This window comes from Brienomyrus brachyistius, chromosome 12, assembly GCF_023856365.1.
Source record: "Brienomyrus brachyistius isolate T26 chromosome 12, BBRACH_0.4, whole genome shotgun sequence".
Lineage (NCBI taxonomy): Eukaryota > Metazoa > Chordata > Actinopteri > Osteoglossiformes > Mormyridae > Brienomyrus > Brienomyrus brachyistius.
In genome coordinates, this window is record NC_064544.1 from 9500766 (window position 1) to 9527833 (window position 27068).

General features: G+C 46.8%; 2 protein-coding genes across 5 annotated transcripts in view; one reads left to right on the forward strand and one right to left on the reverse strand.

The window, feature by feature from the left end:
• zdhhc21 (zinc finger DHHC-type palmitoyltransferase 21) lies at positions 1–17058 on the reverse strand. 3 transcript variants are annotated; one of them, XM_048970223.1, is made up of 9 exons: positions 16731–17058; positions 16247–16556; positions 12417–12579; positions 12126–12224; positions 10279–10390; positions 9392–9530; positions 8301–8417; positions 4383–4426; positions 1–3432 (listed from the first exon to the last, which is right to left on the reverse strand). In XM_048970223.1, exons 3-9 carry the CDS (start codon positions 12568–12570, stop codon positions 3300–3302), a joined length of 798 nt encoding a protein of 265 aa, XP_048826180.1. In that variant the 5' UTR covers positions 12571–12579; positions 16247–16556; positions 16731–17058; the 3' UTR covers positions 1–3299. The 3 variants fall into 3 exon arrangements, with proteins under 3 accessions (XP_048826180.1, XP_048826181.1, XP_048826179.1); XM_048970224.1 differs by having other exon boundaries at positions 16940–17057; XM_048970222.1 differs by lacking the exon at positions 16731–17058 and adding an exon at positions 14427–14487 and having other exon boundaries at positions 16247–16322.
• The window catches only part of plaa (phospholipase A2-activating protein), a 13895-nt gene continuing 1239 nt past the window's right edge, over positions 14413–27068 (forward strand). The window contains exons 1-12 of one of the 2 annotated variants that reach the window (XM_048970198.1): positions 14413–14489; positions 18120–18313; positions 19157–19257; positions 19384–19504; positions 19923–20090; positions 20774–20909; positions 22415–22584; positions 23093–23247; positions 23380–23599; positions 23716–23781; positions 25136–25225; positions 25994–26101. In XM_048970198.1, coding sequence (XP_048826155.1) covers positions 18142–18313; positions 19157–19257; positions 19384–19504; positions 19923–20090; positions 20774–20909; positions 22415–22584; positions 23093–23247; positions 23380–23599; positions 23716–23781; positions 25136–25225; positions 25994–26101 — 1507 coding nt within the window. In that variant the 5' untranslated portion in view covers positions 14413–14489; positions 18120–18141. Of the gene's footprint in view, positions 14490–17248; positions 17524–18119; positions 18314–19156; positions 19258–19383; positions 19505–19922; positions 20091–20773; positions 20910–22414; positions 22585–23092; positions 23248–23379; positions 23600–23715; positions 23782–25135; positions 25226–25993; positions 26102–27068 lie in introns of those variants that run through there. The other variant, XM_048970197.1, reaches the window with a different exon arrangement.

Genomic DNA, 27068 nt, shown 5'->3' on the forward strand with positions numbered 1-27068 from the left:
TTGGTGCTAACAAACCATTTATTTGATATATAAAAACATAATAAGTTACATTTTTTAGTGGATGTGCTCATAATTACAACATAAAAAAATTAAGTACCCTGCAAAAAAAAATAAATTCAAAAACCTGAAACATCAAAATCAAACGAAAACTCACCGAAAATGACATTTAGTATGACACCTGAATTTGTCGAGAGACGTTTAATACAGTGTGTGGAGTGTAATGAACAGCAAGTTAGTGGTATGTGAGAATGTGACAGTAAAACACAGCCAGAATAAGTGTTTTTCAGAATACAGCAAAGTCACACCCTCTGGGCAGGCCTAAGTGTGACCCTGTCCAATCAAACGAAAAGCACGCCAGCTCCAGCCAATCCCTGCTTTAAAGCTCTCTGCGGCTCTCTACTCATTGTTGCTGACCGCAAAGGGAAGACAGGGACCACAAGTGTCCTTCACTACTTGGTTTTCCTTATGACAGCAGTTCATGATGCAGCTCTCAGCCAAGAGTCAGAGTTCAGTTTTACGGCTGCAGGACACAGATATGTGGGACCTGCATGAGAGCCATAACGGTGTCTTAGCCTGTTGGATTCTAGGCAGTGGGGAAGGCAGTTTTGGTGTTTCTAACGAGGAAGCAAAACATTATTGCTTTTCAACTAATTATTTACGTGTGTGTCTGTCTGTGTGTGTGCGTGTCTGTGTGTGTGTGTATATAAAACCGTTCCCCATCTTACCATTTTACCTTTTGTATATAAAAAAACTATTTGCTATAAGTGTCTAATAGGTGTCTATAATAACTGAAGTCTGTGGTGATATTACAGTTACTAAATTTCGCCTGTACGACAGTTAGCATTCAAACAATGCATTTGCACAGTAAAGCAGAAAGCGCTTGAAATCTTTGACATGAGCGTTTCAAGATTTCATGGGAAAGAGCGAGGCTAATGGGTGCCCTTCACGGAAATGTTCACTGCGATCCAACAAATCCAGTCTTTGGGTGATGAGATTTATCTGCTCGAGGTCAAAACTTTTTCGACGTCCCCCTTTTTCAACTCCTCCACCACAAAGTCGTACCCAGCATAGGTAGCAGTGTTTAGATATACGTGAATCACAGGAGGGACGCACTACATATAATTCGGGTCCAGCAATCTTAAGGAGCATTTTAAAACGATCGGGAACGGCAAGCGTTTATACCTAAAGCAAACATATCTGAGACAAACATTACAATATGCTTCATGGTGACGTTTCACAAATACAACCTACAGGATGCATTTTTCAATGCATGTAGAAATATATGTTGTAAAAATAAAAGTGATCAAATAACACACTTGGTAGTTAAGGATACAGATAAGACCACATAGAGCAACTTTACACTGTGTGTTCCCATCTCTCTAAGGAATTTTTACAAGTTTCGAGTTGCGCATTCTTCAGTGTTCCATACTTACAAAGACACAAACTGGTACAGTGCAAACCAATAATATTCTTAAAATAACGGCAGAAAAAAACATTTTTGAAATACACCTCATATATTAGCAACTTCCATGTATCACTTTAGAGTCGAAAGTCAGGAATATTGGATTCCTTTCTCTGTGTGTACGGCGGTGGAGAGTAAAGTGCCATTTTACCGATTCTCTGCAAGTGGCGCTAGATAAGGCTACATCTGACTAGATACAGCTGAGGGGGGGGTTTTTTTTACAGACCTAAACTGATGCAATATCTACTCCATTAAGACACAGCGTTAGGATATAAATATGGAGGGCAGGAATATGAAATGCAGTGTGCTGGTTTTATGTCTCTCCTAACATTTTTAAGGATAAAAAGAAAACGGGGAAAAGAAATTGAATCAAAACCTAAAAGTATATCAATAAATTTTGCTATAGCAACAGAAGAATGTAGATATGACATATAGGTAAGATGTCATGATGATTTGAAAGTTCAGGAAAGGCAGTAACACTGCGGCCGAAATGTTTTTACACCACTACTAGTTCTACCAGTTAACTGCTCGCATCAAATACAGATATTACAGTCTTTGGTATAGTGATCAATGGGTTAACGTGCACCACCAAAACAAACAAGAGGTAAAAAAAAAAGTTCTAGAGGCACTTAAGACTATTGAGTGATTATAATCAACATACAATGTCAATAAAGGAGTTAATGCCCACCCTTCTCAAAATGCTTACTGGTCCTACTTTTCTCGTTGACACCATGACCGCCAGTGAGCTCCTCTCGGAGAACTCACAGATCGCGCAGATCCACACACCTCCACCGTTTCTTAACGGCAAAAAGCCGATTCACCCGTATGGAAAGACGTCACGAAAACAAACATTAACATTCAAATTAAGGGTCACTACGAACGACGGGAAAATATTAATCATCATGCTTGCGTGCATGTCAGTGGCTAACTGTGCACGCAAGGATACGCACGCACACACACTCAAGGATCAAAACATACCCCTGCGTACAAATACAGTACCATAAAACCTTCCCTGAAAGCTCCATCAGATAACAGCCAGAGATCAAGCTCGGGAATGCTCTGTCCTAACATTCACGTGTTATCTGGTAGAGTGGAGTGTAAACATTTAAAAAGAGAAATAAAATTAAAAAATCTTTTCCTGAATAAGAATGTGACTGACATAAAAGGTGATGATGACAAAGTGTGTTTTGCAATAAGACTCAAGAAGATAAAAGACAAAACTGTTTACATCGATCAGTGAAAATCAGCAACAAAATAAATCCATACCCTGTCCAACCGCCGGGAAAACAGCTTAGTGTGATGCTTATCTGTGCATAAACAGGAGTGTAATCCTATTTTTGGGTAAGTAAATGCTAAGGCTAACCCATGCGGCCCCTACTGTACTTCAATGATACAACCCAGGGCCACTGCACCGCTTTATAACCGATTAGATAAAGCAGGTGACATGCGTACCCAAACATGCGCAAAATCCCCAAGCTCCTCAGGACAAAATCAGTGCAAAGGAAAATACCGGAAAACAGTGGGAAGGTACAATATGGTATGAGCACAAAAAAGAGAGAGAGAGAGAGAGAGACTGTGCTTAGACACGTTCCTTCTGGTTGGATGAGACGCCCCAAACGCACAGTCAGCAAGGCCCCACTGTAGCTGCTGTCCAGCACAGCGGCATAGAGAGGCAGCCATTTTTATCTTGCGTATAAATAAAGAAATGTGCGCAGGGCGGAGTGATGGCGGCGGAGAGTGTGCCCGATCCTGCAGAGAGCCAGGCAAGATGGCAGCCAGCAGGGGGGTTGCTGGAGGGTAGGCTGGGGGGGGGGGGTTAGCTGGCCCCCCCATCTGTCTACACGTGGCTGGGGTAGTGGTGGCTGGCCTGCAGAGGCTGTCTTCTCCGAAAGGGCAGAAGCCACAGGATCTTCCAGCGGGTGCCAAACACTTCGGCGAATGTCTGCTGCCACGGTCTCCTGGGCGTCTTCCTGGGGGGGGGGGGGGGGGGGGGGGGTCACGGTCAGGAGCTGCGGAGCCCACATTCACACCCTCCACCCCAAGATTCTCATACTCTCCGTGGCATTAAATTTCACACCCCAACCCCCCCCCCCCCCCCAGGGAGACCACAAAGGTGTGCATGGCCGGGATGACACCAGACACAGCGAGCTCCACATGTCAGCGCAGGGCACAGAGAGACCGAGACTGAGACAGTCAGTCACAGTCCCGCTTTCAGCAGACATACGAGTCTCTCTCCCCACCGTCCACACACTGACACACAACGGCCAAACGTCCGCTTCCCAGAAGGCAGCGTGAGATCGGTTCATGCAGGCTGGCAGATACAGCCCCCCCCCCATCGAACACGCACAATGCGTGCGTCAGCCGTGCAAGGAGCTGCATGGAGGAGGCTCTGTACAGCCATTCCTCCCCACATCCAAGCATCGGACCTCTGGGAACAGGATGCTCTTTTGAGCTCCTCGAGAATCAAGGCTTATCTGATTCCAGGCACAAAAAAAAACACTGGTGGGGGGGGGGAAACCCAGCTCACACACTGTATCGTTTTTAGGTGGGTGTAACATACAAAAACCCATATGGAATTTGTTAGGATTGATAGTTCCTGATTTTTCAGGTCTTGTTCCATGGGTTACGCTTGCCAGAAGATACGATAACCAGGAAACACTCGTCCACCCAGCCAAAATATACACGTGGTTAATGATGAATTAAATTCTACTGTGATTTAAGTGCTTAACGCATCTATCTATTTCTGGCAAAAGAATACAAGAGGGGCGGCAGCTGAAGGTTATGAAAGGGGAAATTCAGGCTCGTGATTCACAGCGAGCGAATACAAGCAAGGGATGTCAGTCAAGGTCAAATTATTGGCCCACAGAATATCCAAAGGCTCAGGATTCAGCAGATCTATCTGTTCGCCAATCGTACTCACATTTGGTCCAGGAATTGGGACATTTTCTCAATGGTGGTTGTGTCCTGTGAGAAATAAAGGGGACAAAAAGGACATTAATGATATTAAATAGGTCATCGTCAGCAGTCAGAGGCTCTCTCACCAAATCATTTAGATAGCGAGAGCTCGGGTTCGAATCCAACCATTAAGCACTTAGGCCAGAACATGTGAATGCTGAATTTTGAATCAGCGTTTGTTGAGGGTAGCGGCAGGGCATGTGGATAGAGTGTCTGCGTGATAAACAGGTCCGCAGGCTTTTTCGGTCCACATGCAAATGTAAATCTGCAAGCCTTCTTTTAATGAGACCGATTACCAAACCAGCATCGGCGGTAATTTATACAATGGGGACACCACGGCTAACACCGGGGAGAATCCTTTATGACTTCTACCGCGCCAACTTGGCATCCAGATAGGGCAGCTGCTCTCAGACAATGGGATGTGCATGTTGAGACAAATCCACATCCCCCCCGCCTCCCCGTACGTGAAACGAAGGCGACGGAACGGTCCAAACAGCCAGTATGTAAATCGCTCCGGATTAGTGTTGCTGAAAGAGAGCAGGAGCCAAAAAACGCAGCCCCAACCGACGAGACTGCACTAGCAAACTGCACCATGTGATGAAACACAACCACCGGATTGGATGGGCGGCAGCCAATGAGAGACCAACACTTGGGGAATTTGTCTTACAGCCAATTGACCCCCCCCCCCCCCCGCCTCCAGCCCCCAGCCCCAATACAACCACCAACCAGTCCCCACACTCTGGTGTCAGACCAGATGTGTGCATTTCAGGCCCCGTAGATGCAAAACCTTAATTTCCATCTTACTAACGACTCGGGTGAGTGCAGAGTGAAGGACGCACTTCTCAATCCGCTGTTGCAGAGCTCAGCTGGGGACTCGAAGGGGGTCCTACCTAATCAGTGGATCTCAATAATAATTATAGCATTCGGCTGATGTCAGACGCCAACGGTTGCAGGTGGAATGGTGGAGCAGAGAAGCACGATGGTACGAGCGAACCAAAGAACCAGTGTATCTACAGCCTGGAAGCCATCGCTCCATAAGTAAAGGGTTGGGACACCCATGACAGGACAATCCCTTCCCAGCCACCCACCCACCCACACACAGACAGAGCATCCAAAATGCCCCAGGCAGCAAAGCGACTCCCATACACAGGGAACATCTGGAACGAAAACCCCCGCACGTCCTCCACGGAATCTTCTTTCTAAGAAACGTAATCCCCACCAATTAGACCCCCCCTCCCCGATTATCCAGAGCAGAAACGCGCCTCAACATCTGGTGGCGCCTGGGCCGACGGACCGCATCCCGTGGTAGCGAAGAAGACGAGGATATCTGGTCTTTTTAGAAGGTACGAGTGATTTCTAATTATTTTAACTGGGTCACGGCTAATCCTCTTTGCCAGCCCCCACACGATGTCATCAATTAAAGGATCACAGTCAAAAGTGATTATCGAGTTTCCTCCCCGGCTCAGGCCGACATGACGGACTCTCCTCTTGTTACGGCGGAATGCTCCAGCCGCAACCCCCCTCCGGTAATGACGGTAACGGAATGGCGTTCAGCCCGCCTCTGAGGGCCACGGCAACCCAGGCCACGATGGACAGAGATGCGTCTCTCTACTAAAAGCCGCCCCCTCCCCCGGCCGTACCGAGAGGACCAACGGCGGTCCCGCTGACCCCCACACAAAAAAAAAAGCGGACTCTGAACACCGTGATAATGCAGCTTTGTGTGGGACCTTGGGGAGGGGCCACTAACGCCGGCTGCTAACAGGCTCGGGTCCAGCTTGGTGCGGATTTAGCCCGGGAATTAGCGCGTGCCAGCGGCTAGCAGCTTAGCGTCCCATCAGACTCAGGACTTGTCAAGGTTTATCACCAACACAGCAGCTCCTGGCTTTGCTGCTCTGGGCTCAGCGATGAGACGAGCGCTTATTGTTGAAGGCTAAAGCCAGTAATCTCCTCCCATTACAACACAGGGAGAGCAGGAGAGAACTAAACCAGCACAAAACATGTAACAGGACTACAACAGCAGGAGCACATCCTAAGAAATGGGAATTAACAGAAACAATAGGTTACAAAAGTCCCCCGACTGGCTATACTGACATTTAAAGTCTTTATGGAAAGTCTGGAATGCGGATCAGGTTCACAGTCAGCACTAGATCTAGCACCAGTTATGATCAAGGACAGGTTGTGGTGGAATCTACAGGCATCCCTGACCGCATTAACCCAAGAACCTAGACTCAAAGTTTGTTGAACAGCGTGCACAGATGCATAGACCACAGACACTGAGGAACAGGCAATGCAGACACTGCACAGAAGACAAATCACAGTTAGAGCACAGAGCACAACGGATATAGCACAGATACAACAGAACACAGATACTGCATAGAGCACTAAAACTGCACAGAATATACAACACAGAGCACACAGCACATAGTACAGATAATGCAGAGAGCACAGATACTACACAGAGCAAATAGACTGCATGAAGCACATGGCACAGAAACAGCACAGAGCACAGCTACTGCACAGAATACATGGCACAGATGCTACACAGAGCAAATAGACTGCATGAAGCACATGGCACAAAAACAGCACAGAGCACAGCTACTGCACAGAATACATGGCACAGATGCTACACAGAGGCACAAAGGCTGCACACAGCATATGGCACAGCTACAGCGCAGAGCACAGAAACTACACAGAGCACAGAGATCGCACGGAGCACTTGGCACAGATATTGCACAGAGCATAGAGGATGCACACAGCATAAGGCACAGATACAGTACAGAGCACAAGGATGCACAGAGCACTTGGCACAGATACTGCACAGAGCATAGAGGATGCACACAGCGTATGGCACAGCTACAGCGCAGAGCACAGAAACTACACAGAGCACAGATACTGCACAGAGCACAGAGAATGCACACAGCATATGGCACAGATACAGCACAGAGGATGCACAGAGCACTTGGCACAGATACTGCACAGAGCATAGAGGATGCACACAGCATATGGCACAGCTACAGCGCAGAGCACAGAAACTACACAGAGCACAGATACTGCACAGAGCATAGAGGATGCACACAGCATATGGCACAGATACAGCACAGAGCACAGAGGATGCACAGAGCACTTGGCACAGATACTGCACAGAGCACTTGACACAGATACTGCACAGAGCATAGAGGATGCACACAGCATATGGCACAGATACAGCACAGAGCACAGAGGATGCACAGAGCACTTGGCACAGATACTGCACAGAGCATAAGGATGCACACAGCATATGGCACAGATGCAGCACAGAGCAGAGGATGCACAGAGCACTTGACACAGATACTGCACAGAGCATAGAGGATGCACACAGCATATGGCACAGATACAGCATAGAGCACAGAGGATGCACAGAGCACTTGGCACAGATACTGCACAGAGCACGGCTGCTATATCTGCATCTTGGCTCAGGCAGCGCCGGATCCTCAGTGGGGCTTTTTGTAACTAATGCAGCAGGTCTAGAGGGCTTGCGACTCACTGCTGTGCCTGTGACGTTCGCTTTGCCGTCCCTTTGGATGACACTACGTGTCACGTCAGGGTGACCGCGGAGACCGGAAGGGCTCCCCGCATGGCGGCGGTGGTTGGCATCGTCTTGCCTGCCACCCCGCGGCCTCCGGTTTACCCGAGTGCAAGCGAAGAAGAGAAACCCGACTGCTGAGTCGTGGAAAAAAAACACAAAAAAACAAAAAAACACTGTCTGCCTTGAGCGGGACACGTCCAGTCACAACACCAGGGGGCGCTGCGCGATGCACGGGCCTTTGCAAAGGAGGGATGACAAGACATAAGAGATGTCATTTTATTAAGAAGAAAAGAGCAAAAAAGAGAAACTGTGTCTTACAGCAAGGATGCCTGTGATCTGGGTGTAGAAGAGGCTACTCATGCCCCCCAGCATCAGCAGACCCATGAACGTGGAGATGCGTAGTAGCGCCAGCTCGTGGCGGGAGGTGAACTGCTCCTGAAAGAGGGGAAGGGACAAGGGGAGAGGGGGACAGGCAGCTGGTCAGTCACTACGATGCTCCATAGCCAGGGTCCCCACACCAGATCTGGGGGTGTCTACAAGCCCAACTGACAGCTACAGCATAACCCCTCCATCGATACCCTTAACGCCTCCCCTTGGCCACGCCCATCGAGGAACCGCCCACATTACGCACAAGGGGCGTGGCAATCAGCTGCAGAGGCCTAAGCCATCTCTGCGCAGTCTCCTAGCACCAGGAGATAAAGGCGATATCTCAGGCCAGCAGCCTGTCCCGGGGCTATGCACAGGCCGCCCTCCCCGCTGTCACGCCGTTCATCTTTTTGTCTTGTTAAATAAAAGCTTTGCTTGTTAATTTAAGGGATCAGGAGCAAGAAAACAAACAAACAAAAACCGGAAATTAAGCTTCTCCCGGCTGCGAAGCCACTACAAGCCGGACGTCCCGTCTCCAATCTACCGATCAGAAAGTTTTCCACGCTAGTGATTTCTATTCACACGGCGACGTTACAGCCGCTCCGATCCGTTTCACGCTTTCTCCCCGTCAGCCGAGCGGGCCGAGACCTCGCAGCCGTGCCGGTTGGATTCGCGTCTCCGGGGAGCCCAGGCCTGACAGGTTAATTAACATGCCTGTGACACGCGTGCGCCAGGATCCTCCGCGAGCGGCGCCGACACCTGCCCGTTCGGTGCCCGTCACCGGGACGCGAGGTCACCCGTGCCTCATGCGCAGCGCCGGGTGGCGCCGACGTGTCACGTGACCCCAGGCGAGGCGCGTGACCCCCAGACCGGGCAGCTAACTGGTCTATGCTGCCAGGTGATAATTAGTGGCAGCAGGCACAGCGATCAGCGTGCCTAATTTTAAAAGGCTGTAACTGCCTCCGCAGACTCCCCCCACTCCATCTCCCACACACACACACACACACACACACACACACACCACTGGGTGGGGCTTCACTTACCGGGTCCACCCTGCTGAGGGGCTGAAAGTAGTAATACTGGCAGAAGTCCAGCACCAAGGTGAACAGGCTGAGCACCTGCGTGTAGAAGCAGAGCTGCAGGAAGAGCCAGTGGTTGTCCTCCCCCACGCAGTTGTTGATCCTGAAAGCAGGCGGAGCAGGGCGGCGGTCAGAGCTCAGCCGGGCCCACGGCGGCAAAGCCAGACCGCGCCGGGAACCGGGAGAGTGAGCGGCCCGAGGAGGAGGGTAGCAGCGCCTCATGCCGCTCGCCATTCCGGCCGATGACGGACAGTCACGACTTGCTGGATTAAAACAAAACCCGTCCTTCTCTGGTGGGGGGCCCCTGGTTACCCGATAGGCCCCGGGCTGACATGTGATGCACGCAGGGACCTTATTAGTGCGCAATTATGGCCACAAAATACCATGAAAAGCCTCTCCTTACAGGAGAACCTGCTCCTGAGTCTGAGGCCACCTTTGGCTAGAAAGGAGTCGAATCAGTTTACAGTCAGAAAAGGGGTAAGGCTGGGGGTGGGGGGGCAGGATATGAAGGACCCTCAGGAGCCCCCGGATGAACACGGCGAGGCCGCCATTTTGAGGGGTATGGGGGGGCCTCCTGCTCCGCACAGGAAGCTCAGAAGCAGATGCCCCCGGTACCATTAGAGGGCAGCACTGTGTTTCTGAGTGCCCTTTCAGCAGAGGCAGCCCAGTACGCTACATGCAAGCTGCCTGCCACTCTGGTGGAAGAGAAGCTGCAGCTCGTTTCTGATTAAAATTCCGTGCAGAATTTTGGGGTTTTAAAATTTTTTGCTGACTAAACCGCACAAAGAAACACACATTGGCCGTCCCAAATCCCACAGAAAGGACAGCAGTTCTCGCTGAACCGGCCTCACCAGGGACAGTGGTGGTCCATCCTGCGCACGCAGTGTCCACACCGGCTGCAGTGGTGGGACCTCTTCGGCCGCATCAGGTTGCACTTGTTACACAGCTCCCACTGTTCGCGCTCTGCAACAAAGACCATCACAGCGGATCACAGGTCATGTGACCACGATCACCTGACCAACACTGGAGGGTCTCAGAGAACTTCCACTTAAAGTGCCATGTGAGGCAGTCTGCATTTTCACTTTAACGTGTTTGTGCAGGGAGCCACTCCTATGTACTACGCAATGCTGAATGACCTCGGTCTCCAAAATAAGTACTGCACACTTTGGCACAGAAACAGCAACCTCTCTAAACCAGCTGTACAGGTTGAGCTCCATTTTTTACTGATCTGCTTTTCATGAAATTCTCACTTTCTTTGAACTTCCGAGAAAAATCCTCATAAGCAGTCCTGAAAAGATTTTTGTCATTATCCAAATACAGATCAGATATTATACAATACCGCCCTCTGGTGGCTTCGCTAAATCAGCGCAGTTTGGCCACTGTACTACAGCAGGGATAAATTTACACTTTGCTGATAATTACCAGTTAATGACTGCTGGGTATATATTTTTTTTAACTTTCTAAGCTCCCAGGACTCAGCAGTTAGCTACAGTCATGAACTAAAATCTCTGCACGTCTGGTGGAAAGTTAAGGGCGAGTTGCTTCTCCGGGATCATCAGCGTACGTATGCAGTTTTCTTTCTTTACCGAGGATTTGACAGCAGGAGAGTCAGTCCTGAGAGTCAGATCATCCGAGGCTGCTAGGCAGTTTCACAGCCGGCACTAACGATGCTGCAGGGCAGATGCCCGCCATCAAGCTTAGCATGTAATCCCTGCAGAAGGTGGCTGGGGGGGGGTTCTCAATACTCCTTTGGGTGAGTTCCTTCCTGACCAATGCAACGATCTCATGCCCTCATAATCTGCACAGCCAAGGGCCTCAAATCCTCACGAAATACCTGACAAGCAGGATAAGTGACACTGTGCTGCAGGTGGCATCCAGGGGTGACAGAACCAGTCGAGGACAAAGGCCGAAAACAAAATCACAAACTCATCATGTCACCTTAATCGCTTTTAGGCATCTACGCGGACAGAATATAAAATGCACTGAAAACATATTTCCAAAATAACAACATCCCAAAAATTCACTGCTTTAAAGATAGCTCAGAGAAGCAACCTTTTTAAAACTAAACACTGACATCTGCAGTCAGAATAACATAGTCGGTCACCAAAAAATATGTTTTTAATTATTCACACGAATGAGGTAATCGACTGGTGGCAGAAAAATACACTGCATTTTAATTGAAAGAAAACAGCTGTACGATAAGTGTCTCTGCAGAAGAGCATAAAACTAATAAAAGAAAAAACTACTAAATTAAAAAATAGCAACAGCAAGGCTATTTACAGAAAAGTAACACTGCAATATGATACGGTTGCTTGCTCGTGGCCAATCACACAATTAGAAGTGGGACAGAGCTCTATAAAGAGCAAAAACAGAGTGCAATGTTCTCTTGGGCGAGTTCGTAAAATATATATATTTTATTTGGTTCACAGTATATGTCTGAGAATTGCAGTGATTGAATTGCCAGTGAAATACAGCTTGCAGTAAATAGAAAAATGGTGTCATGTGACTGACGGGGAACTCGGGGGCGAATGTGAGCCGCGGCCCGATTCGGCTCTTCTGCGCAGACATTCCATCAATAATTCACACACTGAACAAGCCCGTTATGAAGATGTCATGTTTACTGGAAATGACATCACAGCGGACCAGTACAGAGCTGCCAGAGGGAAGGGGGGGGGGGGGGGGGGCTGGGTTCGCTTACCGGAATGGGGGATGTGAGGGTTCTGGGGAAGTCGGCCAGGATCCGCAGTGGAAGCCCTGAACAGGGCGGAGACACAGAGCAGCGAAGCCACATAGTAGCCTAGCAGAGAAGACGGCTATGAGGAAAAATGCAGCTACCAGGCAACACGAGCGAAACGGCGATGGCACCAAGACAGCCCAATTCCAGACATCGGTATTAACCGACAGCACCCAGGAACAGAAGGCTTTTAACCCATGGATTGTGAGCATGTGTGAGCCAGTGAGGCAGCAGGGCCAGATGGGAGGTTCTTACCTACGACCACGGTCCAGGGGATGTGCCCCTCGTACAAGTGGGGCAGTAGCACCAGCCGAGGGATGAAGAAGGAGTTGTAGAGCCAGATGAGGAAGACGAGGCTGACGCAGAGCCAGCCCATGGGATCCACCACGAAGTGCAGCCGTGGCTTCATGCTGGAGCCCTGGCGAGGAGATGGGCGGTAAAGGACCCGGAGATGAGAGACCACGCCCCGGAGCACTTACTCCATCATGGGGGCAAAGTGGCCGCTTGATGAAAGGCTGAGGCGAGACAGTAGGGATGCTCCATCGCCATAGAAACCAGCAGCCAAAGTACAAGATCTACATAATGGCTCACTGACACTGAGACGGGATCTACCAGGCCAATCAGGGACATTCAATGCAATCAACAGCTCGAATCCATACCCAATCGCCCTCAACGACGACGCTAACCACGGCACAGGCGGCTAATAAACATGCTCAGTGCCTGGGCTGTGGTATCCATCTCTAGGCAGAGAAAACGTTAAATATGAGTTGTGTGAGGAACTGAATGAACCCTAGATGCAACATTGCAAAATTCAGCTCTTCCGAGTTGCAAAGATCCATCCATCCATCAGCTTACCCTGGTCAAGGTCTTGTAGGGATGCCTGTAGAACATCCCATGCAGCATAGGGCACAGGTTTGGGGTGGACCCCCTGCACAGGGTGGCAGTCCATCGCAAAACACATACAGCCAACACTCACACACACTATGGGCAATTTAGAGACACCAACCAATTAGCCTAATTGTGTGTCTTTGGGCTGCAAGAGGAAACTCACACGAGGCGAGGAGACCATGGGGGTGTGAAGTCACAGCGCTGCCCACTGAGTCACAGTGCCTCCCCGAATCACATGTCATGCAAAACCAAACCGTTCTGTCGTTACATACAGCTCCATCTGCACGTCACACGGAGTGCCGCGATCCCCGTCTACAGGCAATAGTTTGTAACAGGTGTTTTCAGCTGGGTCCGCGATAATCGCTTCCCCTGGGCCAAGAAGTGGCACTTCCCACTTAAACTGTGGGACAAAGTGGAGGGGGTGTTTTAACACATTCCAGGAACATATTTTGAGAGCAATGCTTTCCAACCCTACACAATAACGCCAGTAGGGGTTACAAGACACATCAACAGGGCACATTTATGTCATTCCAAAACCTCGACTGTGACCGTTTCGCTTCTAAGAGCATCGATATCTCTGAAAGTGGCTGGGTACACAGGCGTGGGAATGCAAATCGGGATTCCAAACAGAGGTAACCTGGAGAGTAACCTGGATGGGAATCCATAGTGGTGCTGAAAGAGCCCCACAGCTGTACTGCTACACTGCATTTTAACCAAACTGCACAGCCAGCGAAAGGTGTGTGAATGTGACACACCACACATGCACCCAGTTGAATTCACATTGACTAGATGAGTGGTATTACGGTTATGTGGCACACTGCAGTATTTTTATACCTCTGCCACAGAATACTGTATGCCCCAGTATAATGTCTGGATGGTATGACTGTATGAAAAATTAGATACTGCCCAAGTCTAATGTTGGCACAAAGTCCCTAAAACAGAATTCCCTATGACTGAGAATGTAATACGAGGTAAAATTGAGGAGTCTTCCAGTCAAGCGAATCATTTTACGTCCGCACTTTCCTGTGCATCTGTCTAGCTGCAAACTAACACCCCTTAATATCGCACAACTGGGAACATGGCAGGTCAGGACACCCTAACCCAGGGGTGTCAAACTCCAGTCCAGGGGGGGGCCAGAGCCCTGCACATTTTTGGGTTTCCTCTCAATTAACACACCTAATTCAACTCCTTGTGCTAATTACCACAAAGCTCTTGAGCTGAATCATTTATGGTAGAACAGGGAAAGAACTAAGCTGCACAGGGCTCCGGCCCCCCAGGACTGGAGTTTGATACCACTGCCCTAACCAGTCCGCCGCTACATTTCCACACGGCCGGCTATGGCGCCACCCTGTGGCAGGGGGAGGAGAAGGTCTTTACCTTTCTGTGGTTTAAACTTCAAAGCGCAGAGTGTATCTCAGCCGGAGCTGCCATCAGGGACCTGTGAGTTACATTTTTTTTACATAACTATTGCTAACAGCTGATCTGTTAACGCATAAACACTAACATGCTTCGTAACGGTTTAAGTATCTATCTGATTACTGACCACAGGTTAGAATTGTTCCAGTTTTGTAAATAAGAAAACAATATACAATAGTTGTACTTTTAAACAATGCTGCCAAATTTTATTAACTGAAAATACAAACACAATTTGTACTATACAAATTAGCCTTTATGACAGACAACGGGCCACTACTGGCTTTTCACGTTCTGCTACCCTTTTGTTTTACATATAGGTGTGTCTCGCTGTGTTTGCTCACAAGGACATTCCAGCTCAAAGTCAAAGCTCTTTCTTTCCCACTAACAAAAGCAGTTGAAAACCTTCTGCAGTATCACTAAATCAAAGTATCTATGACTGTGCAAATTAAGGCACTTGTGTGACAGCTTTATAAATCTGATCTGGAATAAAATTCCTTATAAAGGTTGAGTTGCTTTTAAAGAAAACTTATTTTTAAGTCTTTGCGACTATATACTACAATACGACTTTTTCTTCTCTAACTATAATTTTACTATAATGCATATCTGTTTTTTTTTTTTACTTATGTGAAAGGTAACAATCTGCCTCATATTGTCCAGCTATAACTGTGTATCATCTAGGTTATACATTGTAATTTAATTTACATTTGGTGTCCTAGCTTTGTCACCCGTGAGATATTTTAAAAAGGGACGTTAACTACATCACTGCTGAACAAAAGCCCCTTGCGGGATTCGAACTGACAACCTTCAGGTTATAGATCAATCGTTAAACCTACAATAACCCCACAGCTCTCAGCAATCATAATGCGACCCGGCAAGCATTATAATTAGAGATAGATGGATGGATGGATGGATGGGATTTCATCCGATAAACACGTCGGCGGTGTGTATGACAGGCATTCCGTTAACAAAACGATAATAGCAAGACAACTAACCGGCTACCGCACTAATCGGCTCCACTGTTATAGCCAAGCTGAAGGAACAAATGTGACTAATAAGGTGGACGATTTATGTCTGTACTCATCTATACAGCTTACGAAACATACACTCCTCTATTTTCAAAGGTGTGAATTGTATTTTTAAAAAGTATAAAACATGAATGTGCCAGTTGTTTTAATCATTTTAGCAACCTATTCCCTTTAATATCAAGCAAAATGCAATAGCGTCATTTAACCAAACAGCAACGATGCGCAAAATCTGCGGCTGTCAAAGCGGAAGAACATGACGGTCGCGTTACCCAACCAGATAGCTGATTTCAGCTAATATTGCATAAGCACTCCTGTTTTACTAATGTATAAAAATGTCACATTTATAAGCAGAAAGGGGATTAAAATGAGTCTGGAGTCTCATAGCCTAGGCTAGCCGGCTAGCTAACAGGTGTAATGCAGGTACTTCCTCGTATCAGCGGAACCTGGCCGGTAGCTGCGCCGGGGACAGCCGGACCCCACCCTCCCCTAGGCACGTAGGAATAGCTGGCATCGCTAGCTCCCAAAAACATGCCCGTCTGGAAACCCCCGGGTAGCTAGCTGGTTACCTGCCCCGTGACAAACGCATATCAGGCGGCGCCCCAGCTCAGCATAACCCAATTTATTAACCCGGCGCCGGCTATCTAAAGTCCGAGACTGCGCCGATAACACAGCCGGCGCGATCCCACAAACATCCGCCCTGATCCGCATGGAGGTAAACATAAGGAGCGGAACAGCGCGGATCGCACCCCGACTCACCGGATCACCCCCGACCGCAGTCCGGGCGTCGTGTCTCCGCTGGGCGACCCGCCGGGCAGCTCCGGGAACGGCCCCGTATCACGGACAAAAATCACAGCTCGGGAAGTGGAGCGCAGCCCATCCGGCTCGGACGGCGCCCTTCCCAAACTTTGCCGTTTCAGGCAGGGAATCTTTTTCACGGAAGTAATAGGCGTTTGACGCCCTTGCTCAGGTGTGATCTAGTGGGAGCTCCCGGGTTTTGGATCCGCAGCTATCGAGTAACAAGTCCATCTTCACCGCTACATCACCTGCCACCCCCGCCAAACAATGCCTTTTGGGGAAAGAATGTCACCATAACAAAACAAATGCTCTTTCATTACATGCTGATGCTTGCTTCGTCTGTCGAATTTGTTCAGTCAATAACATCATAAAAAATTATAACAATAGCTTTTTACAAGATGCTTGCACAACTAGGCTATGACAGGTTTACATTGGGACAACTTACAGCAGGTGTCGATATGGTTAAGAAGGAAACTTAAATCTGACCACGTTGAAGGTTTACAGCTCATTTTAAAACCAACGCGCATTAAATATAACTAATGTTACATAAGGAACTGCAAAACAGGCAATGAAAAGGCCAAAAAGTTAAAAATGAAAGAGATTTAGACAAAACATAAAAAATAGCGGGCACTAAACATAATCACACGCACCTACCTTACACCACAACCAAGTTTTAGATTATATAAATGTGATATAAACCAACGTACGTTACTATAATTACACTAAATTCTACAGAGCGACCCTACCAACATGGCCGCCAAAACGGACTAGTTTTTGCGAAAGGTGTTTTTGAGAGGGGAGGGGTTACACGTGTATGAGTAAAAATAGGTGATTTTTTTAAGCACATGATTAATAATTCGACATAATCCAAAGTAATTTTAATGACTCTTAACGAATGCATTTCAATGAATTAAATAAAATTGGATATGGACACAGCGCTGCAAAATGACTTTTCCCGTCATGCATCAGCGGGGTTGTTGCTCCATGTACTTCCGGCGCTCTGTTGTTGCTGTGTCAGTTCCTTGCTACGGTGTTCTTGCTAATAATAGTAGCTGCAACTCCCGTTACTTTGCTGTTGGATTGCACACAATGGCTTCTTCCGGTACATACAAGCTAAGTTCTTCTGTTCCTGGCCACGAAATTGATGTAAGAGGACTTGCAACTGCTGTTTTCCCCGCCGGAGCCTTTGTGTCTGTATCCAGAGACAGAACCGGCAAAGTCTGGGTGCCCAATTCAAGGTAAACTGACAGGCAGGAAGAGATGTGTGGCTGTGAAGCGTTTGTCTCTATGTGCTTTAACTGGTTTAATTAGCCAGACGGTTTAATACCAGTACAACTAAAACACTGTTGTTTTGAGACAGTCCAGTCTAACGAAACTTCCGTGTTTATCAGACCATTAAGCACCCACAGACAACTAGCTGCTTGTACTGGTTAAAGTACATTGATGAACAGTTTTCTTTAATAAAGAGATTTAGCGCTTCAAGTAGTCAAATGAAAGAGAATGTTTTTTTTAAAAAGCCGTTAACTATCACGTGACTCATGCACATGACATTTATTTATTAATTATGTATAGTTGTATATAGCCAGCATTCGTGCTAAACTGGCATATGAATAGTAATCACAAATGTTTGAATACCCGATCAGGACCTAAAACATTTCCGGAGGTTATGAAACAGCACTGGTCCTGAGTTTTCCCAAGAAATGAATTTGCCATGGAAATTACGGAAGTGCTATGATTTCTGCAGTGTTTGATTGATCAGCACATACGTGTTGTTTCTATTTTAATGTAAATTTAGTGCTGTCATCCTCATTTCTTTGTCTGCGTGTCTGTTCAGTCCAGACAGGGGGTTTACAGAAATGCACTGCATAAGGGGTCATAACAGTTTCGTGTCATGCGTGTGCATCATCGCTCCCAACGACAGCTACCCACGAGGCCTCATCGCCACAGGCGGAAACGATCACATCATTTGTGTCTTTTCCCTGGACAGACCTGATCCACTCTTTACACTCAAGGGCCACAAAAACACAGGTACCACACAGCGCCCAAGTCTTGACGTTCTCTCCAGCATGATGATCTGGGGTGTTAGAAAATCTCTGAAAACGCTGGTACAGACTGAAACGAAAATAGTAGTATTTCATTTGAATGAATGGGCAGGCAATCTACTAGAAATGCACTGAAAATATAGATTAAAGCAGGGGTGGGGATCCTGTTCTACGGAGGGCCAGTGTGGGTGCTGGTTTTTGGGATGACCTCTCAGTCAGCCAATAATAAAACGGCGATTCTCAACTCCAGTCCGGGAGCCCCACTGTGATTGGCTGATTCAGAGGTCATCCCAGAAACCTGCACCCACACCGACCATCCATGGAACAAGTTCCCCACCCTTGGATTAAAGAGTAGAATGTTTTGTTTTGCTAGTAATAGGAAAATAAGATCTGTGATTATATATTTGTAGCTGATAAATATTACTTATTAGCATAAACTTTACTGATTGCAGTGAGAAACTTTACTGCAGCAAGAACAGACGAACGTACATATAATGGCAACTAGACAAAGTGCAAAGATGATACATATAGTGCAGACAAGTAAATGTAGTGCAAACAGATTTAAAAAGTACACAGTACACAAATAAAATATCCTGAAAACAGAATATTATGATAATATTCAAGATAAGATTAGTCAACTGAAATAATAAATTAGCAGGTGAATATGTGCAATTGGAACAGACAGAAACAAACTTTTACGGTTTGACGAGTTTAATGCACATTAAGAACCAGCACTCCGAAATGGATGGTACAATGGCCTGAATGGGAAGTACTGGATCCACTTCAGTGAAAGGTGTGTCTGTTAACTGCTGCTGTTTTGTGTGAGCAGTGTGCAGTCTGTCTGCGGGGAAGTTCGGGACGCTCCTCAGCGGCTCCTGGGACACGACAGCCAAAGTATGGCTAAACGACAAATGCATGATGACCTTACAGGTGAGCAGCCGTGCGGGTTTTGTGCCTTAATACCACACCTTTTTTTTGCTTACTTTTACCTTGCAAGGTTTGTGGATTTTGCATGGGAGTTGGTAAACAGAGTGGTGTTTCTCTCGCTATTGCCAGGGCCACACAGCCGCCGTGTGGGCCGTGGTTATTTTGCCCGAGCAAGGTCTTATGCTAACAGGATCTGCTGACAAGACGATCAAACTGTGGAAGGCAGGCCGTTGTGAAAAGACATTTGTTGGTGAGTCACCTGCTGATCTGTACTGAATGAGATGCAAGGGCACAAGGCAGAGGATGTCCTTGATAGGATGCCAATCTATTATAAGGCACACACATGCATACATCCATAACGTGGGCAATTTAGGGCGGCCCATTCAGCTAAACTGAATGTGTATGAACAGAGTATCTGGGGAGAACATGCAAACTCCACACAGAGGCCCAGGGGTGGGAATCAAACCCCCCAGCCCTGGACATGTGAGACCACAGCACAACCTCAGAGGCATAAAAATGGATTCTTTTATTCATAAGACAAATGCCGCGTTCTGATCACACATGGCTATGTCAGTCTGGAAATATAACATGCGACGAAAAAACATTTCTGTCCTCGGAAAGACGGGACGGTGACTTACATTGCAGATGCTTTGTTATGTGCTCTGCAGGACATGAGGACTGCGTCCGCGGCCTTGCGGTTGTCAACGACGGTGAGTTCTTCTCATGCAGCAACGACGCCAGCATCAGAAGGTGGATGGTCTCGGGCGAGTGTCTGCAGGTCTGCTACGGCCATACCAACTACATCTACAGCCTGGCGGTGTTCCCCAACGGACAAGGTGCCTCTCCATTCTGAGTCTTTGGCTGGCAGGGGCACGTTTGCTTATGAAAGCCTTGTTTTAGACCGATGATAAGTCTAATGAAGACGCAATCCTATTAGTCATAACTGGGAAAACTTTACTGTGCAGACACATGGTACTGGGAATGTCTTTGTCTTGTGAGACAGTTTCACAGCGACACAGATAGGGTCGCATAATTTTGAGGATTTTCAAGGTTGCAAACTTTCCATGGGAATTAATCAGAATATTTTGGAATCACAGGCCGGTGAGCATATAACAGGAAATTTATATGTAGTTCAGGGAAAATAAAAACATTTTGATGTCCCTAATAGTGATATCATTGTGTAACCATGTGCTTGTGTTTAATTATGTGTGTGTAAAAACACCACAAAATAAGCATCGGCCACAAAACTAACTGCTTATATGTCATATTCCATACTTTTTGCTTTTTTTGCTGTATCTGACAGCTACTGTGGAGTTTCACAGTGTTCAATATTTCCAAAATTCCCCAGCTTAACTTCCCATGGAAAGTTTCCGGAAATTGTCCATGCCTTTGCAACCCTATTTCCCATGGAAAGTTTCCAGAAATTTATCAGAAAATTCCAACCCCTTTCCTCAATGCTGGTTGGTGAATGTGAGATTTGCACGTAGACTCATCTGTTGGTGATGTCGGCTCCTTCCAGATTTCGTGAGCACAGGAGAGGATCGAACCGTGCGGATATGGAGGCGTGGAGAATGCACCCAGACCATCCGTCTTCCAGCTCAGTCCATTTGGTGCTGTTGTGTTCTTCCCAATGGTGACATAGTGGTGGGAGCCAGGTAATGGACATGTGTACCAGCCACCATGTCCATATTACGTTCATGAAGCCAGCGTGGCTTTGGTGGAATGTGAGACGCGTTTTACAAGTGAATGTTTCGCGCATTTTTTAGCTTCCTTGGCTGACACTGTCGTAGGTGCAGTAATGAAAGATCAGCGATAACATCTGATAGATACCTAGATAGCACAGTGGATTAGGGTACACACTTGGGACCTGACGGCAGGCAGCTTGATTTCCAGGAATTGTTTCTCAGTCTTAATTCAGTTCAATCAGTTTTCATATAGTGCCTTTCACAACAGTGTTGCCCCAAGGGGATATATCGTAAATTATTCAGTGTTGCGGAAAAACGTCATTAAGACAGAATACAAAAATGAGGAAAAGGAGTTAAAATATTTACTGCCGTATACTTAAGTCAAGCTGTGAAAAGGTTACATTACTTATAAGTGTCACATGAGTAATGAGTTGCTATTGTGTGGAAGTTGAATGCACCCAAGCTTGGAAAAGCCAGGAAAGGAGAAAGGGGAAAAAAACAACCCAGCGTGTCTTCAGTGTCCTATCATCTTTTGATTGATCAAACAGAGAGTCTATGCCAATCCTGAGAATAGAGTCTCCCCAAAGATGATTTACAAAAGCGCATTTCATTGGTCAGCCCGTGAATAATTTGATAAGCTCCTAACACACCCCTGGTCGATATACAGGTTTCTGATTGGTTCCCCTTCCTTAGGCTTCAGTTCAGTGTCCGGCCAATACCAGCCCCCGAGTCCCTGATCGCCACAAATCAATGTTCCTGTATCTCATGATTGTTCCTGATCGCCACAAATCAATGTTCCTGTATCTCATGATTGTTCCTGATCGCCACAAATCAATGTTCCTGTATCCCATGATTGTTCTTTCTTTTTTTTTTTAAGCCCCCACTGCACCTTGGCAGTTATCCCCTCCTGCTTTGGGTCACGATACCCCAGCAACTGAATAACAAACCACTTCCTTCAGTAAAACCTATATTTCCAGCATAAAATGGAGCAGATGTCAAGTTAAAGATCAAATGGGATAAGTAGAATAAATACTGTCAGTGGCGCAGTGGTTAGCAGTGCTGCCTCGCAGTGAGAAGTTCCTGGGTTCGGTCCCGGATCCTTTCTGTGTGGCGTTCGCACGCTCTCTTCGTCTTCGCGTGGATTTCCGTCCAGGGCTCCGGCTTCCTCGGTCCAAAAGCGTGCAGGATAGATTGAGTGTGTGCGCCCTGTGGTGTATTGGCCCGGGGTTGGTTCCTGCCTGCTCCCATCGTTCCCGGGATAGGCTCCGGTCCCCCCCACTACCCCAGTTGGGATTGAGCGGTTTCAGAAAATAGATGTAATAAATACCAAAAATCAATGCCCACTAACACAAGAACCACTCAATAAAACACTAAACTACTGAGATTTTTCAAAAACTGCTAAACTGCTACTAAGGAATACAACATATTTAAAAATGTTCCCTCGCTCTTACTCAGAGTTTCTTCCTGCTGTTTAGTGACGGGACCATCCGCGTGTTCACCGAGTCAGACGAGCGCGTCGCTGGCGCCGCCGACCTGCAAGCCTTCGAGGATGAGCTGTCCAAGTCCATCATCGATCCCAAGACTGGGGACCTTGGAGACATCAAGGCGGAGGATCTTCCCGGAAGAGAACACCTGAATGAGCCAGGTGGCCATACCTCGCCTGGCATCCACCTCAACAGGAGACAGCCAGTGGGGCTGGATTGGCGGGGGCGGGGGGTGGGGGGGGGTGGGGTTTAAGTGACAGGCATGTGTGGGTATGTCTGAGTTTTGATAGCTTTTTCAGAGGCAGTGTTCTTAAAGATACTACTTTAACAAATTAATCTGCCTTTCCTGTTATCAGATTTCCTCTACTCCATAAAAACATTACATTTATCAGACTTTTGTTATAACAAATTTGGACCTCGATTCCAAATCCAGGCCGTGTTTTCACTTCTCCCAGGTAGGCAGTCTAATAATTTCTGATTCTGATTGGCCAGAGGCTTCAGACCTGGCTCACAGGTGAAGGAAGGCTGGAAAATCAGCAGGGACCGGCCCTTGATTTGAATATCCCTGTGCTATAATTGACCTTTGAGTTGTTGGCGTAATACTCTACTACAGACCAAAAGGCAGATGTGTTTCATATGTGTCTGTCTGTGCACTTCCCCTCTCCCAAGGAAACCGGGATGGTCAAACGCGGCTCATTAAGGATGAGGGCAAAGTGGAGGCGTACCAGTGGAGCATGAGCGAGGGACGCTGGGTGAAGATTGGGGATGTAGTGGGGGGCTCGTCCCAGCAGAGTTCCAGCAGCAGGGTCATGTACGAGGGGAAGGTGATGGCAGCTTCGATATCTCGCGCGTCACTCCAGTGAGATTGTAGAACGGAGTGTTTCTGTTATTCACACGTACCCCACAAGTGATATCTGTAAATCTCTCCCCCCCCCCCCGATCCCTCGGAAACGAAGGAATACGACTTCGTCTTCACCATCGACGTGAACGAGGGAGGACCCTCCATGAAACTGCCCTACAACATGACGGACGACCCCTGGCTGACTGCGCACAACTTCCTGCAGAAGAATGACCTGAGTCCCATGTTTTTGGACCAGGTGGCCAACTTTATCATCGAGAACACAAAGGGGCACACCCTGGGCCCGGCCCAGCCCGGCACCATCGATCCATTCACCGGTAAGAGATCTGGGCTGCTGTGTGCTCTGAGGTCTTGTCCACTTTGACGTTTTCATTTATGTCCATAAATTTGTCATCTTTTTTTAATGGTGATGTTTGTGCCACTTTCACATCAGGTTCAAATCGATATATTCCGGGGTCATCTGATAGCAGGACCGGGTTTGGGATGGATCCCTTTACCGGTAAGCTTTTGTGTTGTTTTAAAAATCCTTAACTCTATATTATATGTCTTGTCTTGTATGTTTTCTGAATCCACTTACAAAAGAATTCTTGGCAGAATTTTTTTTTTTCCTGCGAATTGCAGAGTACTTTCAGTGTGAATTATTGCTGAATCTGTGGCTACAGGAAACATGTAAAAATTCAAGAATTTCACATAAGAAAGAGAGGAGGCCTTGCAGCTCATCAAGCTCGCTTGGGGAGAATTCAGCTAATAGTTTAAAGCTGTTAAAATCGTATCTGGCTCGGATTTAACCCTCTGGAGTCGACCGCATTGTCGGCGATGACGCGCATCTTTTTCGTGTGTTTCAGTTCATATCTCGCTGAAATCTTATTGTAGGAACATGGAAAAAAAACGCTGAATAAATCCGCAATCTGTCTTCTTTTCAAAATGTCCATTGTCGGAAGTATTAAAGTTTTTAAAATTGGGCTAAATTGGCAAAAAAGTAAACCATGTCACCTTTCTTTGTTTTACCTGCATCGGCGTGTAGTATCACCCTCACCTGAAGATCACTATCCGCATTCTAAATAGCTGCATTTCCGCGTATTCAAATTGCATTCGCATGGTGATTTGACGAACAACGCAATGGTGAAACGCGATCCAGATACATCCCCATCAGCGCCATAAAATGGCGGGGGAGGGTGTGGCCAGGTGTGAATGGCTCATGCACACACAAGAAAGTTGCTACATATTCAATGAAAGGAGATCAGAAATAGTGACATGAGTTAGCTTTTCCTTATTTATTTATCCAACTGAATGTTGCAACTACACCATTTAGTCATCTTCATGTAGCCAAGACTTTGGTGATCAGATATCTGGGATCAAAACAAGCTTCCACCATTGCTTACTATGTACTTTTATAATGTTTCTGCAAGTGTTCCAAACTGCATTTTGCAATGCCTATACTTTGATGTCAAATTACAAACTTCACATAAATCTGACGCATTTACAAAGTACACTAAGATTAAGATAAGTTTAATGCCAAAACAAATATATAATAAAAGATTTGTCATGAATTAAGTTCATGATATTGAATGAAATGTGTGTCCATGCTCCAGTCAGTGACAGTGTGTCCATGCTCCAGTCAGTGACAGTGTGTCCATGCTCCAGTCAGTGTGTTCCCTACCCCCAGACCCCAGAGGGTTAAAGGATCCCGAGGTTTTAGCCTTCACTACACTAACAGTTATATTGCAAACTTTTCCAGTAACATTCCGGATTTTGAATCGTTATTTTAGTTAAAATTGTAAATCGTTTCAGTTTTAAATGCATTGGCTGTTTGCTGCTGTTTTCTTCTTATGGTTCTCCGCTTTGCTTCCCAGGTTCTGGGCGCTATATTCCTGGGTCAGGCACTGCCCCAGCGGCCCCAGCAGCCCCAGTGGCCCCAGCAGGAGCAGCAGATCCGTTTACAGGTTCGAGCTCCAGACGCTGCCCCTTAAATGTACACAGAGCCTAATTAAGCTTTAACTTCCTCAGTTGTCTTTTGTTGGTTATTACTGCAGTGTATGTTGGTTATTACTGCAGTGTATGTTGGTTATTACTGCAGTGTATGTTGGTTATTACCGTTTTGGAACAATAAACAGAAAAGTTATAGAAGGACTTTGGCCTCTTGTTCAGTGCTCGCTTTAAGTTGTATACTAGCATAACTAGATTTTCTAGTATATTCAGGAAGGGTGAATTTTATGTTCTCCATCACTGTTTTAATGATGTTACTGATTCTGTGCAGAATGACTCTGACTAGTGCAAAGCTTTCCTTAATTTATCTAGAAAGAATGTTTTACCTAGGAAAAGCATCGTTTTTTTCATGCCAGTGTGGGAGCTGTTGATAATTATTGAGGAGATTTTTTTCAGTGAGTATCTGTTTAGTGGCTCTGGGAGCACTACAGAGAGGAAGTGGTAACGTGACTTTAGGAGCCGCTCAATGTCATTATGGCAGGGCTGCGCAGAGCACGAAGCAGTGGAGCGTTTAGGGTGAATGGATATAAACAGATTCTACAGTGTTTGCAGCATGTGATGGTTGAAGACCGTTTGTTAAATCTGATCCTCATATCTGGAGTGCTTCACTAGGGCTGGTAGCAGATGCATGACGCTTTCGTACAAGCTTAGTGGTGGACAGCACTGTGGTGTGGAAGGTGTCACCACTGTAGGGATGTAAGGTTGAATCTTCTTCCACTCTTTAGGTGGCAGTGCCTACTCGTCTGCCGCCAACCAGCAATCCTCCCCCAACATCTACTTTCCCAAAACGGATGCTGTCACGTTTGACCAAGGCAACACTACACAGATATTAGGTAAATTGGGTTTGCAGCCTTTGGGTCTTTCAGGATGACGTTCAGTCTTAATTTTTTGTATTATTTTTTCAATATCCTCTTGACTTTGCTTCATCCCTCAATCCCCTGAAAATTCCCTTCTGTGTGTCAGGCATGTCTCTGAAGGCAATGGGAACATAGCATGCGTTCCTGTCAGGCTAGAGCTCAGTCCTGGAGGGCCATCACAGTTTGCATATTGCCTTCAAATACTCCTACACCTGGTTAAAATGCATCTGAGTAGGGAAATCTGCAACATGTGTTGGATTCCGGCCTCTAGGACCGAAATTGGGGAACCCTCCTGTAGCCATTCTTCATATTATGGGTTTCTAAGCATGCCTGTTCTACAAAAATGTTCTGAGAGCAGAAGGAAAAATTTTTAGGTCTCCCTCTGAACCAATCAGATTGTAGGGGAAGTGGGTCCAAGCAACTAGACGAGGCAAGACCAAGACATCTGATTGGTTGGGCCCACCTCCTCTACAATCTGGTTCAGAGAGAGAACTAATAATTTTTCCTTCTGCCCTCAGAACAGTTTTTTGTAAAACTCCCACGAGCTCAAAGCACATGTCTTGCAGCAGTTAGCCACCATAGTCAGCCAAACCTTTTTCGTTGTTTGTCCTCCATAAGTTTGATTTATATTTCTGTGTAGAATCTCCGCCATCGGTTGCTGCGTAGCCGCATACCAAAAAAAAACGATGCAGCTAGCATCACTATGTAGCTTCGCGATGACCTACGGCGTATGTCTTGGCTATTTGAATCATGGTCCTCAAAGGCCGGTCCCTGCTGATTTTTCCAGCCTTCATTTACCTGTGAGCCAGGTGTGAACCCTCTGGCCAATCACAATCAGTAATTATTAAAATAACTATTTGGAAGCTCTGAAAACAAGGCCTGGACTTCGAATCAAGGTCCAGACTTGAGGAGCTCTGATGTAGATTCCATGCAGAAGTATGAA

Bases quoted from the DNA above. Each gene is read 5' to 3' on its own strand.
- zdhhc21 (XM_048970223.1), bottom strand. From the start codon at position 12,570: ATGAAGCCACGGCTGCACTTCGTGGTGGATCCCATGGGCTGGCTCTGC. The intron at 8,418-9,391 runs GTAAGTGAAGCC...CCCCTCTTTCAG, and splicing joins CCCTCAGCAGGGTGGACCCG to GAGCAGTTCACCTCCCGCCA. The intron at 3,433-4,382 runs GTGAGTACGATT...CCCCCCCCCCAG, and splicing joins TCCCAATTCCTGGACCAAAT to GAAGACGCCCAGGAGACCGT.